The sequence below is a fragment of the Fundulus heteroclitus genome, chromosome 1 (assembly GCF_011125445.2).
Source record: "Fundulus heteroclitus isolate FHET01 chromosome 1, MU-UCD_Fhet_4.1, whole genome shotgun sequence".
NCBI lineage: Eukaryota > Metazoa > Chordata > Actinopteri > Cyprinodontiformes > Fundulidae > Fundulus > Fundulus heteroclitus.
This window is the reverse complement of record NC_046361.1, coordinates 21,906,247-21,921,215: the sequence shown is the minus strand read 5'-3', so window position 1 is coordinate 21,921,215 and position 14,969 is coordinate 21,906,247. Positions and strand designations below refer to the sequence as shown.

At 45.7% G+C, this 14,969-nt stretch overlaps 1 protein-coding gene and 1 long non-coding RNA gene across 4 annotated transcripts in view; both read right to left on the bottom strand.

Moving 5' to 3' along the window:
- Positions 1-14,969, bottom strand: part of rarga (retinoic acid receptor gamma a) — a 52,934-nt gene that overhangs the window by 15,084 nt on the left and 22,881 nt on the right. Inside the window, exon 1 of one of the 3 annotated variants that reach the window (XM_012866517.3) lies at positions 9,264-9,617. The exons of the other annotated variants lie outside the window; for them this stretch is intronic. Within the exon in view, the coding sequence (XP_012721971.2) occupies positions 9,264-9,408 (145 nt within the window). The 5' untranslated portion in view covers positions 9,409-9,617. Of the gene's footprint in view, positions 1-9,263; positions 9,618-14,969 lie in introns of those variants that run through there. 3 annotated transcript variants of the gene reach the window in all.
- LOC118563392 lies at positions 947-2,232 on the bottom strand. The gene is made up of 2 exons (XR_004931188.1): positions 1,276-2,232; positions 947-1,131 (listed from the first exon to the last, which is right to left on the bottom strand). It is a non-coding gene; the product is annotated as an uncharacterized LOC118563392 (long non-coding RNA).

Below are 14,969 nucleotides of genomic sequence, written 5' to 3'. Positions count from 1 at the left end.
TGCCATAACCCGCAAAAGTCACGCAACATGAGATGTGAAAGTCCTGGATTAATACCTAATGTTTTTGACGTTTGCTCATGGTACTAATGATAAAACCGAGGGCTCATTGTGAATGACATAACTTGGTGTGGCTCACAAACTCTCTTTTATTCACACAAAAACACCTTTAGATGGAGTGGAGTAGCAAAGGCAGCAGGTGGGGTAGCCATGTCTCCTCAAGGCGCATTTTAAGAAGAGGAATTACCCCTGCAGTCTGGTGGTTGCTCTCAAAACACCCTTTCTTCTTTACAGCACCTCATAAAGGACCTTTTGATATTTTCATCATGGAGTCAGCCAAGCCAACATTTGGCGGCCGGTGCCCACCCCACTCCCCCACCGGCAAACCCCGCCCCACCTCTTTTCCTGCACACAACCCTGTCGACTAAAGAAGCACAAGTTGGCTTCAAACACACACACAGAATGCCGTTTCCCCCCCCCGTGAACCTTCGGCGAGGAAAGTTTCCTTCGAACGTCCTTGTGCAAAACCTGAGGGAGGAGGTATTAAAAAAAGAGAGAGGAAAATTCTAGGAAACGCGATTTCAATCAGTTGGTGGCCTTTTTATGAGTGGTACATGCAGGAAAAAGCAGACAGTCAAGTGCAGATCTGTGGAAAAAAAAAAAAAAAACATATCTGCCCCACATGTCCCTGTGGTGAGCTCCAGCTGACTCTTCATCTGCCCACCAGAAGACGGGGAGGAAGACGCCTCGCCTCCTGTGACTGGAGAGTGAACCCGAATCTGGCAGCCCAGCACCGGCCCGGGCCATTGATCATATCAGGAAGACAGAGCAACTCGGAGGCAGGCGAGGAAATGAACGGGGAGCACAGGCATGCAGACAGTCGAGGTGAGGAGAGAAAAAGGGGAGAGAGCGGTCGTCGAGGGAAACCCTGTCCCTTTGATCCTTGGGCTTTTTTTTTTTTTTTTTTTTTCCTCTCTCGTCCTCGCAGACTTCCTCCCACCATCTGCGGGCCTGGCTCTCACCTGTCTGTCTCTGGCAAGGCCACTCGCGCTCGTTCAATTGCTATTGCTTCCTCCCAGCAACAATAGAAACCTTCAAAAGTAGAAGTAGCCCAGCCGTGGCTGCAGCCTCGCTCTGTCAGAGGAAGGGAAGGGAAAGGAGGATAATGTAAACAACAACAGTAGTATTCACTCCAGCCTTTTTTTTTTTTTTTTTCTTCTTAGGAAGCGGTCAGAAGCGTGGAAAGACAAAGCCTAGTGTTAAAGGGCGCAGACTCACCGACAAGGAGTAGTAAACAAGTCCTTCCCACTAATATAGATGATCAAAACAAAGCGTTTACTCTCTTCTTTATTCATAAACCTATCTGCCCATCGGCATGAATTCAAAGCAGAAAAAAAAAAAACATGCAGATCTGCACATAGGTAGTAATTCTTTTTTTCCTTTTTCCTGTCAACATCGGCAGTCCCCTAAACTGGCACCAACACTCCGGACTCATATCAGATGTAGACGTCGCTGAGAAACTTCTGCTTTGAGTGGTGCGGTGACTCAACGACGCATCTGAACGTTTTTCACTTTTAATGGGCAACCAACCGCCAGCCGGTTGCCCAACTCAGCGCCCCGGCCGAAGACTTCACAAACCCGGCGGTGAAAAATGCCCAGATTCGAGCCATTCTGTGATTCATTTCCTCCTGCAAGAGCTCGCAAAGGGGAAGTTAAGCGGGTACGCGGCTTGTGAAACGAAAATGTTGGGTGCGTGCTCTTTTTGGGCTGTAGCCATTCATTCACTGCACTGACATGCATGAACACGTCACTGACAGAGGAGCTGCTGCCCGTTCTGTCGACACAAAAGAGGAATCTACCGCTCTCTCTCTCTCTCGCTATCTCTCTGGCGTTTTGTCTAACTGTTGCAATCTGTTGAACTCGGGCCTGATCACAGCAAAAGTTACAGTAAACTCTCAATCAGTTACAGGTCAGGCTACAGAGGAAACGTATTATCAGCTTGTTTGAAACCACTGAAGAGCATGTGCTTTTTTTCCCTTCTACCCCCCCTGCCTGCTCATGAGTGTGTGTCATGTGTGAGAGCGATAATGCACCTCTTGTGTCATCTTCAGAGAAATCATCTTCCTTAATCAATAACTATGTTAACATGGCTTTTATAACCTCCTAATTGTTGCCTTTCTGTAGTACACTGCAAGAACAGATCTAAAAATAAGTAAAATGTTCTTAAAATTTGTGTTTTTGTCCAAGATTTGAGCAGGTAAATAAGATTTTCTGCCAATGGAATGAGTATTTTGGCCCCCAAAATAAGATAATTAGACATCCTGCACTTGAAAGAAGATGATGGAGATGAATTGTTCCTATTTCATGTGCAAAAATCTTATTCTATTGCCAGATCATCTTATTTACTTGCTCAAATCAAGGAAAAATACACAAATTTTAAAGAACATTTTACTTATTTTTAGTTCCGTTTTTGCAGTGTAAGTTGAAGGTAAATGAAAATTTGTAATCGGAGGCATAAATAAGAACCCGAAAAGTCAAGTTTGCACTATAAAAAAGGAATATTTCGATCAGTACTAAATATCAGCCATTACATTTTAACAACACCTTCTTTATTTTGGTAACAAATCCAGACCTTTTCTGTTTAGCATTTAACTGAAGGTGTTGGTTCTATCCACCGTAATTCTCGTTTGTGGTGTGCAACATCTGTTTACATGGGTTGTATTATGAATGAACGTACGTACTTGGTGAAAGCTAGGATGTGCCGTAAGACTTGTGGTTGAGAAAGTTTCTCAGGAGCAAGCGTTCAGGTTTGAATCCAGGTATTGCTACTTTGGTAACAGTGCTTACACTAAAGTCAAACATGATAGCAAGTCACCTTCCTAGCTCTGTTCTTGCCCATTAACAGCACATCTTAGCTGTGGCTGACTGGTGAGAGACTTACAGGCCTCTTTGTTAGAATAGTTTATAAAATATAGTAATTGGGCAGGGGGCGTGTTGATAAGATCTCAAAGCACAGGATCTTGCGAAAGTAAAACGGTACGATATTTCTCATCAAAGGGAAGTCTGTCTTGCGAAGCACCATCTAGTCATCATTATGCGGTTTTGTCTGAAGAAATTAGTCAGCTACCAACGTGGACGAGAAGGTGAGTGCCTTAAAGAACAACTAAACCCCAAATCGACTTTTTTTTTTTCATTTTTGCTAGTAAACTATAACACACGGATGTCTTATAGTGCTGTCCTCATGTCCCGGTCATTACATTGACAGCCTGTTGGCCTATCTATGTCGGAGACTCTTATTTTGAAGTAAGACAGGAAATAGCTCTTGACTTGTTCAAGCGTATTAGAGATGTAGTCAGGCTGGATGGCAATGTATGGTCATATCAGCCTTGAAGAAGCTTCCACGGCGTTTAAATTATTTATCTGGAGGCATTTTAAGTTCTTGTTAGATAAAGGAAAAGGTGACAGAAACAATTTGATATAAGCAACGTGAAAATGCAGCGACTCGCAAACTGTTAGCTGCAGCCAAAGCAAAAATCTGCATTTGTGCCTGAAAACTCCCATCAGTGCTAAACTAAAGGGCTAGTTCACAGTTTGGTGTGAGTCTAGACAGCAGTTGAAGTTGAAACCTTAAGATATTTCTACCTTAGATAAACATGAATATGGCAATATATGGGCTAGTCAAACCTGGACAGAAACACCGCACCCTGATTACAATGTGTTGCAAAAATCTCACCCAACAATGTGAACTCAAGCTTATTTATTTAACATCTATCTCTGTATTGTAAAAAGACTTTTCTGTTATGTGGTGTTTTTTGTTTGACTTTTTCTACAGAAAAGCACAATGCAAGCGATAAAATAACCCCAATAATTTAAACGAATAATGGTATATCAGAGATAACCTTTATCAATTCTTGTTAAATAAAACGACAAAAATCTATCGAAATGATATGCATGCAAATTCAACTTGCTTTATTGGTAAAATTATGTTTAATAAGATTATCTTTAAAATATGGAGACATCTGGTTCTAAAAAGGGGGGACAAAATGGAGCATTTTAATTATGACATCAGGCTGGATAGTTATCTCACTACTGACCAGGCGTACCCAACGTTCCCTACATGGAATCGCATTTTCCTCTTTCCAAATTGAACTTGATCATTCCCAGTGACCTTGTTTCCTGTACACAAACAAACCCTCACAGATAAACATAAGGGGCATCTATGTAATTTTCAGGTGCCATCCATCGTATCCCAAACTAGGAGCTGCAAGCGCACAATTACAGGCGTGACGGTTTGCGCACACCTGTTCCCCCTCACAGATCACGCAGGCAAAGACCCGCTCACGCTCAAATGGACACGTAGATACACAAACAAATCATGTAATGCTGGCATATACAAATGAACTAATGCACCATTACCAGTGTGGGGGGGGGGGGTGTTCATGGCAGTTGCTCATATGCACACTGGCAGAATTTGACTAATGTTTAAGGAGAGGAAAAAAACTCCAATGGGACTCCCCCCCCACCTTCTCTATCCCTCCCCATCACTCTCCACCTCTGAGCTCAGATAATAGCTGTCCGACACCAGTCGCTCACCACTCCCTGCCCCGCGCTGCAGGCTGCGTAAACACAACCCATTCACACATACGCAGAGGCAGAACAGTCAGCCTCTTCTGGGTTTCCAGTCCCGGCCTCCGTTTCTCATAACAGCGGACCCCTCTTAGCGTCGTTTGAGCCTAGCCGTCAGTCAACAACGCGTTGGCGACAGAGCGGTTCTCCTCGCCATTATCACCAGCGCTTGAATACATATGCTGCAAACGACCATGCATGTGCTCGCATGCACTGCTCTCAGGTGCTTGTTCTAGAAAAAAAAATAAAAAATCCAGCAAACATTCACACAAAGCTTGCCAATTGCCCACGCCTTTGTTCCAGGGGGGGAAAAAAAATGTGCTTGGCAGGCAGGGAGCTGTTCTCGGTAAACATCTACAATGGCAGCGGCCAGACATGGATGTAGGAGTGGGCCGCCGCAATAACTTTGACCAACAAGACATTGTGAAAGTTCAGACTTTCACCCTGAACTCAAACATGTGGTCTCATAGGAGCCTTCGCAAACCATCAGCTGAGCAGGATTTCTCATAATGTTACAGAGTCAACACGCTTGTGCAAGACACTCCTGGGGGGGGGGAATAATGTAAGAGAGCTCACCACGATCTTTAGGAAAACACAAGCAAGCAGCCCACGGTTCAGCATCCACACTGGGGTGGATGGGTTTTATTTACAGTGCTGTGACTGACACAGCCGAGGGGGCTATAAACTGCTATTAGACCAGAGCTGGATTCCAGCACGGACTTGAGGAATCCAGCCCTGGCACATTGTCTGTCTCTGCATTCGACACGCAGTCTGGGTTCCCAATCCCCCCCCCCCCCAACAGACATGTAAACACCACCGTACGGTAACGTATAGGAGTTTGCAAACAGACTCCACGCACGCAAGAACTGGTTCCCACCGTTTTGTTTATGCATAAACAAAGCCTCATACAAAATCGAGCTTATGGGAAAAAAAAATAAAAACTTTAGGCAACTGCAAGGATTGAGACTGTTTATTTATAGGCTGCTCTGCCCATTAATGGGCTCGGCTATTACTGTGGGCTGAGAGTGATCCATGAACAGGGGAGGTGTGACACTGCCACTCAAGTCGATCCAAAAAAAGGTTCTGATGCTTTGAGAAATATTTTCCAAGCAGCGATAGACAATACATCAAGAAACTATATGATTATTATATCATATATGATACATGTTTATTAGAGAGAGAACCAGGGGCAAGCTGTTGTTGACTCAAATCGAATGATTTTTAGTTGACCAGTGGCTGACCGGTTGGAAACTTAAAGAATCGGATCATATTCTGCTATCAGAATATGATCCAGATTGACGACAGCCTTCTTTGGTGTGGAAGTTGGTTTACAGAGAGAAGAAAATCAGCAAAGTATTTTAAAATGAAGGACATCCCTGCAGTTTATGGAGTCTGTAAGAGGGTGAGAAAGAGCAAGACTTTGAGCAGATAACACGAAGGCTGAAAGTAAATACAGCAACGCTTAAACTTAGAGCTTAGAGCTTTCTTAGGAAATATAAACAGGTGATGTATATCAATTATGTCAATTTTGTCACTTTTTCCAAAGGTAGCATTACCTGCTCTCTCGCTCACAGGGCTATAAAAATATTTTAAATGCCGTTCGTAAATCGTCCTGTGTTAAAGTTTGTAAAGAGAATAATTATCAGCAGGTCTGCATAAAAACGAAGATCAAAACCCACCACATAACTGTGATCGGTGCATCTCTGGTGTAGATACAACGGCTCTTTGCCCAACAAAACAAATTACTATTTGGGTGAACTTTAAAAACCTAAAACAAAAAGACATTTTTTTCTTTCCCTCCTCGTGGACTTTGTCGTTCAAAGCCCTTTTTAGTGAAACAAGCCTAATTGCTTTTATGTGACCTTTACAGCTCAGAGCCCTTCAGGCATTTGCATTATTATGGCTTCGGTGCGCTGATTTGATAAAATCTTGAAAGGAGTTACGTATATGGACATAAATAAGGTTGCAGTTCCCTGTGAGAACTGAAACAGTGTTACGTTAGGTTTCTCACTGTTACACAAGCACAAACACACATCCTCCCACACCAGATACCGTTATCTGTAGACCCAGCCCCCCCCCCCCTAACCCCCTTGGCCATCCTAATCTTTTAATTGAATCTTTTGTAATTATAATGAAATAACTGCAGACTTCTGTCAGGGAGAAGCCTATTAGGCCAGAGTGTGCCAGCGGTCACAGGCAGCTCTTCCTTCTTTTGCCACTGCTGCTGCTGAGACGTACACCCTTATTTTAATTAGCTCCTCAGATCACCTCCAAACAGCACATCAGGAGATGAAAACAAGGAGCGTGTGAGTGTTTTTGTGGAAGCGTGTGAGAGCGTCAACGTGAATACCCAAACTGTGCACGGGTATACGTCGACGAGAAAAGCACACTTTCCCTTTTTCTGACCCCTCGCAACTGCTAAAACGTAATTGCCTCATTCTTCTAAGCAAATGAAAATTGACAGTGTAGGGATTGGCGGGGCACAGGCTCCCCCTCAAATGGCTTCCCCAGAAGTTGACTAATTCGGTTCTCATTGACGTACGACTCTATCAGCGTCCATTATCCTTGTGCGCGGGGGCAGCTCGGCTGTAGTACCGGCTCCGTGGCATAAGGCACTTAAGAGCATTACACAGGTCGGGTTTTTCCCCTTTTCAGCGAGCCACACATGCGGCGGCCCTGACACTGGCCAGGCCGTAGCCTCTGACTAACCCCTGACATTGAGGTCTCCCTGCTAGTGGACCAAAAAAAAAAAAAAAAAGCGCACTTTTAAGTCAACCGATTGTCCCTGGCTAACAGCCAGCAGCAGTGACACTTATCACCACAGCAGATTTACTGCCAAGACAATAGGTTACGCTCATCTGCTGGAAGATTTAGGGTGGTAAACACACGTTACAGAATATTACCGTTTCTATTTATTCCCGCTGGGCTCGACAAAGCAAGAAGAATCTCCTCTGGAAAGAGAACGTCTGATTCATTTTCGAGCGGCACAGCAGAGTCAAGTGACTTCTTCTCAGGAAGTCAGGAGTTAATTTGGCATGCAGGGCTCTTGCCTCTGCGACTGTGGCATAAGGAGCCAGGAAGGTCCCTCTGTTGTGCTGCAGCTGGCTGAGCTTAATGAGATATCAGACTCAAACATCAATTCATCAGCCTCATTGATGAGGACAATGAGGGGCCAAGCGCTTCAGCAAAGAGAGGCATTATGGCTCGTCGTGTGGTGATAGGGCGGCCTTGTTTACAAAAGGTTACCGGGCACAGAGGGTTTTGAAACAGAACACCGAACCATACCTCCACTAGGCTCTGCTCTGCTAGACGTGGCTCTTTGTACCCTCGGGGCGGCTTCTCGTCACCGCTCGCATATTCGATTTTGAGGAACAACAAGTGAAAAGAGAAATGTGCTTCTGTAAATCCAGAGTACCGATTTTTTTTTTTTTTGGCTGCAACCATGTGTGCGAATACGAAGAAAAGGCCTGATTAAATAAACAAATCTCGTCTTGTTATCATCTGAGGAGGGGGGGGGGGGCTTCCCCTAGCTGTAGCCGAGCAGAGCAGGCTGGGACTGGCTGGAGTCCCCTCTGGCCTCAGCCTCCACTGACAGGGCATCTGTCTTCATTAAAGCTCAGCCAGTGTGCATGACGGTCACTGAAATGCTGGTGTCTTCACGATTAATGAAGACAGATGACTCCCCCCCGCCGAGGAGCAGTAGCCAGGAACAAAAAGAAAAGCAGAAGAAAACAAAACAAAAAAATTGATTTAAAAAGGTCGCCCATCACCTCCAGCTTCTCAGACATTCTTGAATGTTTTCCACTCCACTGTCATATCTGACTAAGCCGCCCCCCCCCCTCCCTCTTACACCTATTGTTTTTCCCCAGTGTCACACACTCACGTGCCAGTAGCAGCCACACTGAAGGGTGTAGAAAACTGGGCCCCAGTTGGTTTTTAAAGTGACAGAGGCTTTTCTTAAGTCCTGCAGAGCAACAACAGGGGAGAGGAGAGAAAGCTGACCCCCTGTGCTTTGCCAAGACTTTGTGTGTGTGTGCTCCTACTTCTTTAATTTATTCACTAAATAATTCCTCCGCTTATTAATTTGTGGCTTTCTGGCTATCCAAAGGCAAAAAGATAAATAAAACACATAAATAAAGGCTGCGGAAGGCAACATGAGCAGATGGAAAACAAAAGTGTGTTGTCTTTTTTTTTTTAAAGGTGAATTTCCATCCTGCCACTCTACTTTGACACGGCAAGGTCAAACCTCAGTTGGCTGTCATCGCTGCTGAAACTCGACTCTCATAAAGTCCCTGAAGAAAAACAAACACAGCTGAGACTTTTAACGTTGCTTCCCTACAGAAACTTTCCCCTCTTTTTCTTATTCCCCCCTCTCCCTTTCTTCTCTTCAAATCTCCCAGAAGCTAAAATTGGCCGTGAAGAGAGGAGAGGAAAGGAAAGGAGAGACTGCCTGTCCCAGTCTTTTCCTGTCCTGCTCTGCAAGCCCCCTCGGTCGAGCCCTGAGGGGTAAACAAGACAGCAACAAGAAAGAGAGCGTGTGTCTGTGGGAGAGACAGAGAGACAGAGAGACAGAGAGAGAGAGAGAGAGAGAGAGAACGCCTGACTGTGTCACACACCAAACCAAGCTGGAAGCCACTTACACTGAACACTGGCACTGCCTGTCCAGGCGAACGGGTCCAGAGCTGGGAAGAAGGGGCTCGCCTTCCGCAGCATGCACGCACCGCGGCTGGTGACATCATAGAGCTGACGGGGGCCCATTCCCAGGGCTTCCATGCAGTCGAACATGTCGCCCCCCCTTTCCCAACCAACCCCTTGGCACAAATCGCTTACGAGCGCTCGGAGCTGCGCGCCTGCCGCTCACCGCCCCGCTTTTCCCCCACCGCTCGCTCGGAACGCTGACAACAACAGAGCGCGTAGCGGCGACCCGGACCTGCTTCCCTCCCCTTCCAACTTCTCTCCTGCTGTCACTCTCTGTCCCCTGCAGATGCGGAGCTTCCCCTCCTCTTTCCTCCTCCTCCTCCTCCTCCTCCACCCCCCCTGCGCGCGGGCTGGAATGCAGATCTGGTTCCTGAGCGCTGCTCGCCGCCTCTCTGCTCCACCCCCCCTGTGCGCTGCTCGGTGCGCTGTAACAGACCTAAATAACAGCCTCTCTCTGCGCCCCAGACGGAGGACTGAACCAACCGCCTAGGCATGACGCTGTGGGAGGGGGGCGGAGAGAGGCGGGGAGCCGGGAAGGAGGAGGAGCGACGGGGTGCTGTCCGGCACTGAAGCTTGCACGAGAGGAACAACTGATCAGCTGAAAGGGAGAAAACTTTATTCCCATTCTCCCTTCTTTTTTTTTTTTTTAGTTTGTCTGTGCTGCGTTCATGTTTAATGCAAACATCTTTTTGTGCGCAAGCATCTCCAAATCAGATCTGCTCCATGTCTGTTTCCACACTGCACCTCCCCCAGATTTCTGCACTAAATCTGAGACCCCCACCTTCTCCCCTTACCGAGCCCCCTGTCTCTAATCATAACCATATTAAAGCCCCAGCCACTGGCCCGGTGCGTATGCAGAGTCAAAGAGAAAGTCCGGAACCCAGAGAAGGAGAGAGGGGAAAGGACGCTGTGATGTGGCGGAACCCAGAAACCAGATGCCAGAGAGGGGAGAAGATCTCTCCCCCTTCCCTCAGTCTGCTCCAGGGAACAGAGCTTTTCCGCCTCCCCCCCTCCTGGAAGTACTTTTACAGTGATGAATGAGGGCTGCCTTGCTCAATCCCTGCAGTGCATTTTACACAGACAAACACCGCTAATATACAAACGCGCCATGTGCAAGACACACTCCTCGCAGGCTCACTTGACCCCGTTTGTGATTTATGCTCATCAAAGCGAGGACATGCAGATATGCACTTTAAAAACAAACAAACAAACAAATAAATAAGTTGGTATCCCTGCCATGCAACGTTCACGTCTTCTTCCGTGCTCACTGTTCCAAGAGTATTGATGAAAACAATTCAATTAAAAAAAAAAAAAAACAAGCAGCACCCTGCACAGCGATAGTAAATCAAGGGGAGATCAATAGGCGGTGCGCGGTCAATAAAGAAGCCTGTCACTGGTCCTAACTGTTGCTCAGGAGACTGATAGACTCTGGCTGGGCTAAAGCAAACAGCCTGATACAATGGGAGATGTACGATAATAGAACAGGCTGACTCTGGCAGCTCGGCACATTCATCTCCACCCCTGTCAAATCGGTACAAGTGGTACAGCCCAGAAGGCAAAAAAGACACCGTTTCCTGTCAATCTGTGCTGCGGGTTACACTCTCCATAGACACACTGTGCCCTCGCCGCCCCCACCCTCCGTCTCTGCCTTTACTTAAACATTGTACTCTTTCCCCCGTCCGACGAAGCAAACCGCGCTTCTCCATTTCTGGCCATTCTTGATTGATTGTCATTACAGTGTTTGTTGACCCAAAAAAGAGACTGGCCCCAGCTCATGAGACGTTTGGTTTGTTTTGTTTCGGGTTCTTTTTCTTTTTTTTTGAAGTCGCCCCATCCAGGCCAGTCAGGCTCAAATGTGGGCCGCGACTCGCACTTGTGCACACAGACGGGCTCCCATTTAAAGAGCTCTTTTGTCCCCTCTGACGGTAAACAACATCAGCAGTTTTTATGCGTTTCTTCGTCCAGCTGTTAGGTCATAAAAGCGAGCTTTATGAAGACAAGAGTGAAAGCGCTTAGGTCGGATGACAAACTGTTTCCATCAGGCGATGCTGCAACTTTTTTTTTTTCTTTCTATTTTGCTCCTGCCTCTCAGCTTTAAACCCCTTAATTGATTGAGTGGCTAAGAGTTTGATAGATACCCCCCCCCCTACTCACCCCCACCTCAGTGTGCATGACATACATTCCTGCTTTTAAAAGGTAGTGTCTCTCAATCACAGTTGGAGTTGAAAAGCTACAATTTTAGGTTGGAGTTTGGTTAGCTTTTTGCCAACCAGAGGTTTTTTTGGGGTTAGCATTGTTGGTTTGATTTATATTTTTTATTTTTTTTGCAGGTTAATTCCAATCGTGTCTTTTTTGTCTCTCAAAAAAGGAACAACAAAACATGACGATTGTGACGAGAAATGTCATTTATCGCGCTGAACTCTGGGGATTTCTACCCCCCAAGAGAGTTGGTTCCATGAAAGCATCAATAAGTTTCAATATTAATAGTGTTGGGTGCAATTCTAATGTACTGTACTCTTTAACCGTATAGTTTCACTACTGTTGTCCTAAACATAACATATTTTTTAATGGGAACGTTTCATTTTTTAAGCAGTTTTTTTCTTCTTAGGCTCTGATGTTTTGCCCTTCAAGCACTTCTAACCGTCAAACTGATTGTTATCACTCCAAATAGGGCACTGAACTAGAGGGTAACACGTCATCTGTGCTGTCCTACACTCACTTTTGCGCTGATGCTGTCCTACCCACAAAGACAATGCGAGCGTTTCCTAACCAGAAACCACGGGTGGACGGCACAGTGCGGTCGCTGCTGAAGGCGCAGCATTCGGATCAGGAGACCGACTGGCGCAACATGTAGAGAGGCATCAGGACCATCACGGACTATAAGCACAGCGACCGACAGATCAGCAATGACCCAGCTCTCCCCGACACCTTAAACAGCAGAGGTTCAGCATCAGCCCCTCGTCCTGCAGCTGCACCAAGTGAGCTCCACCTTAAGGAAGATCAATATCAATAAGGCTGCAGGTCCAGACATTGGGTCAGGTCGGACGCTAAAATCATGCACTGACCAACTTACAGGGCTCTTTCTGGATACCTTCGACCTCTCCCTGCCGCTCTCCATGGTTCCTGCCTGCCTGAAATCCTCCATGATTGTGCCTGTTCCCAATAAAACAAGCATCACCTGCCTCAATGACTACCGTCCTGTTGCTCTGACCCCTGTCATCATGAAGTGCTTCGAGAGGATCCACCTGAAATACATCAAAGACACCGTCTGGCCTGGACAGTCTGCAGTTCGCCTACAGGGGGAACCGCTCTACGGAGGACGCTGTCTCGTTAGCACTTCGCGCGGCTCCGACTCATCTGCAGCAGCAGCACCAACACCCATGTTTTACAGAGCTATCAGAAAACATTTTATGTCTCAGTGTAGCAGTTTGGTTTGGGAGCTGCACAGTGCAGGAGAGGAAGGATTTAGTACGGGCGGTGAGGACAGCACAGGGGATTGTCGGATGCCGTCTACAGGATCTGGACACGGTTTATGCTGCACGAGTCCAGAAAAAAAACAGCGCATTGGCACAGATCCCACCCACCCGGGCAATGCACTGTTTGACCCACTTCCATTAGGTAAATGCTTCAGAAACATTAAATTAAAAACTTACAGACTCAAAAACAGCTTATTTCCAAAAGCTGTAGGGGCCTGTCGCCCCCTGCTGAGACGTTCATGGTCTGTTACATGTTCCAACACACCACTGGTAATGCCTATTTGCACACTATAATTTCTCAAGGAACATCTGTCTAAGGAGTTCTGTGAATGAAGGCTTAAAATTATTTAACAGTGTTTGCTGCAGGCGTGAGTGCATGAGTGATTGGTTCATGCAACAACAGTAATTCATATCGTTCACAAAGGGACCGATATCTGACTTATTTGACTAGGATACGTGTCACATCACACACTAAAGACTATTTGCACGCTTTAAGCTTCTTAGGAAGTGTGTTGTCAGTGCAATCAACTGATTTCATGTTTTTTTTTATGTGTGGCGGTATTGTGTTTTGTTGTGTCTGTGCGTTATATGTTATCTGTGTGCATCCTAAACCGGTGTCTGTCTAAAAAAAAATGTCACTATGGTTGGTAACACATGGTGACAATAAAAGACTTGATTTTTGAAACATCACAAAATGCTGTGATACAATTTTTAGTTCATGTCCCTCATCCCCTCTGTCAACCCACTTCCACAGTCAGAGAACAGTAACTCGGTTTGTAAACGCTTTTATTTTCCGAGTCCAACTTTTTATGCTCCTTTTATGATCCATTCTGTTCTCGTCTTTCGTCTCCTTCCTGCATTGCTTTTCAGTTTTTTCTGCCCAGCAGCTAGTTTCGTCCAGCATCCTGAAAACCAAAAAAAAACTGGATAATCCCCAGGTGCTCAGAAAGAACTACGTAATAGGTTTTGGACGGGCGAGCTGCAACACTACCACTTTTTATCATGCTCTCACACTGGAGACTTTTTTAGATTTATGGAACCTTGTCGATTCCGCTGATTTTTAACATTTCTTTTGATGGTCTTTGCGGCGGTAACTGAGACCACTGAGCCCGCAGGGTCTCCCCTTATTGGCAACCAGCTCTGAGCGGTGCGAGTCTTTCAGGGCTTCGGAGAGTTCGCCGAGCGAGTTTTAGACATCTAATCTACACATACTCCATACTGCTGCTGACCCAGGTTGTTCCCTGCCTCCCCCTCCCTCCCCCCTTCTTCCTCCCCTTCCTTCCCCAGCCAGAGAGGTTGAACTCTAGAAGAAACCCCCACAGGGCCACTAACTTTCCCCCCCAAACTTATCCTGCCCTCCCTCTTTCTCCCCCCCAAATCTGGCTCACAAGTCTCTCCATCTCTCTTTTCTTTAATTCTTCTTTTTTTTTTTCTCCCCTTCTGTTTCTGCAAATACTCTCTATTTCATCAAGTTCCCCACGGCCATTTTTTTTTTTTACTGACTTCATGATTTGTTTTAGTTGACAGAGTTCTCTGTATTTTTTTTTTTCGGTTTTTGGAAATATTTCATTTGTACCGACTGCCAAATTGCCGGTCATTTTGTGTTGGCTCCGGCACTCGACTTTAATATCAGTGGTTTAAAAGAGAAAGCATTTTCAAACCATTTTGAGCGGTAGCAGCATTTTGTTTGAATTTTGCTTCCCAGAGAGGACAACTGGAGTCTGTATTCACTCAGCGGCACGTGAGCAGCAGCCCAGGAAAATCAGGCTTTACTACTGTCTGACACTCTGATGCCAATTACAGATAAGACATATACAACACATTGTTACCACTTCCTCTGTATACAGCCATTCAGGTTTCAGCCAAACCGTAAAAAACGCAGTTCTGTGTGAGGTAATAAAGACGAGCCCCCGCTTTCAAAACGGCATAGTGACATGGAAAGAGGAATGCAGACTCTTTTTTTTAATTATTATTCTTTCTGTGGGCAAGTGTGCAGTGTGTGGACCTGCTGAAGCAGATTGCTGGAGATGATTTATTTATTTATTTATTTCAGACACACAAGTATATAATAACAACAGTATATGTCCATATATCCATAAAACATAAATTAAAACAGTCTGAAAAAGGGTGTATTGGCAGAAGCAATAAGCTTATAATGCTTATAATGATACG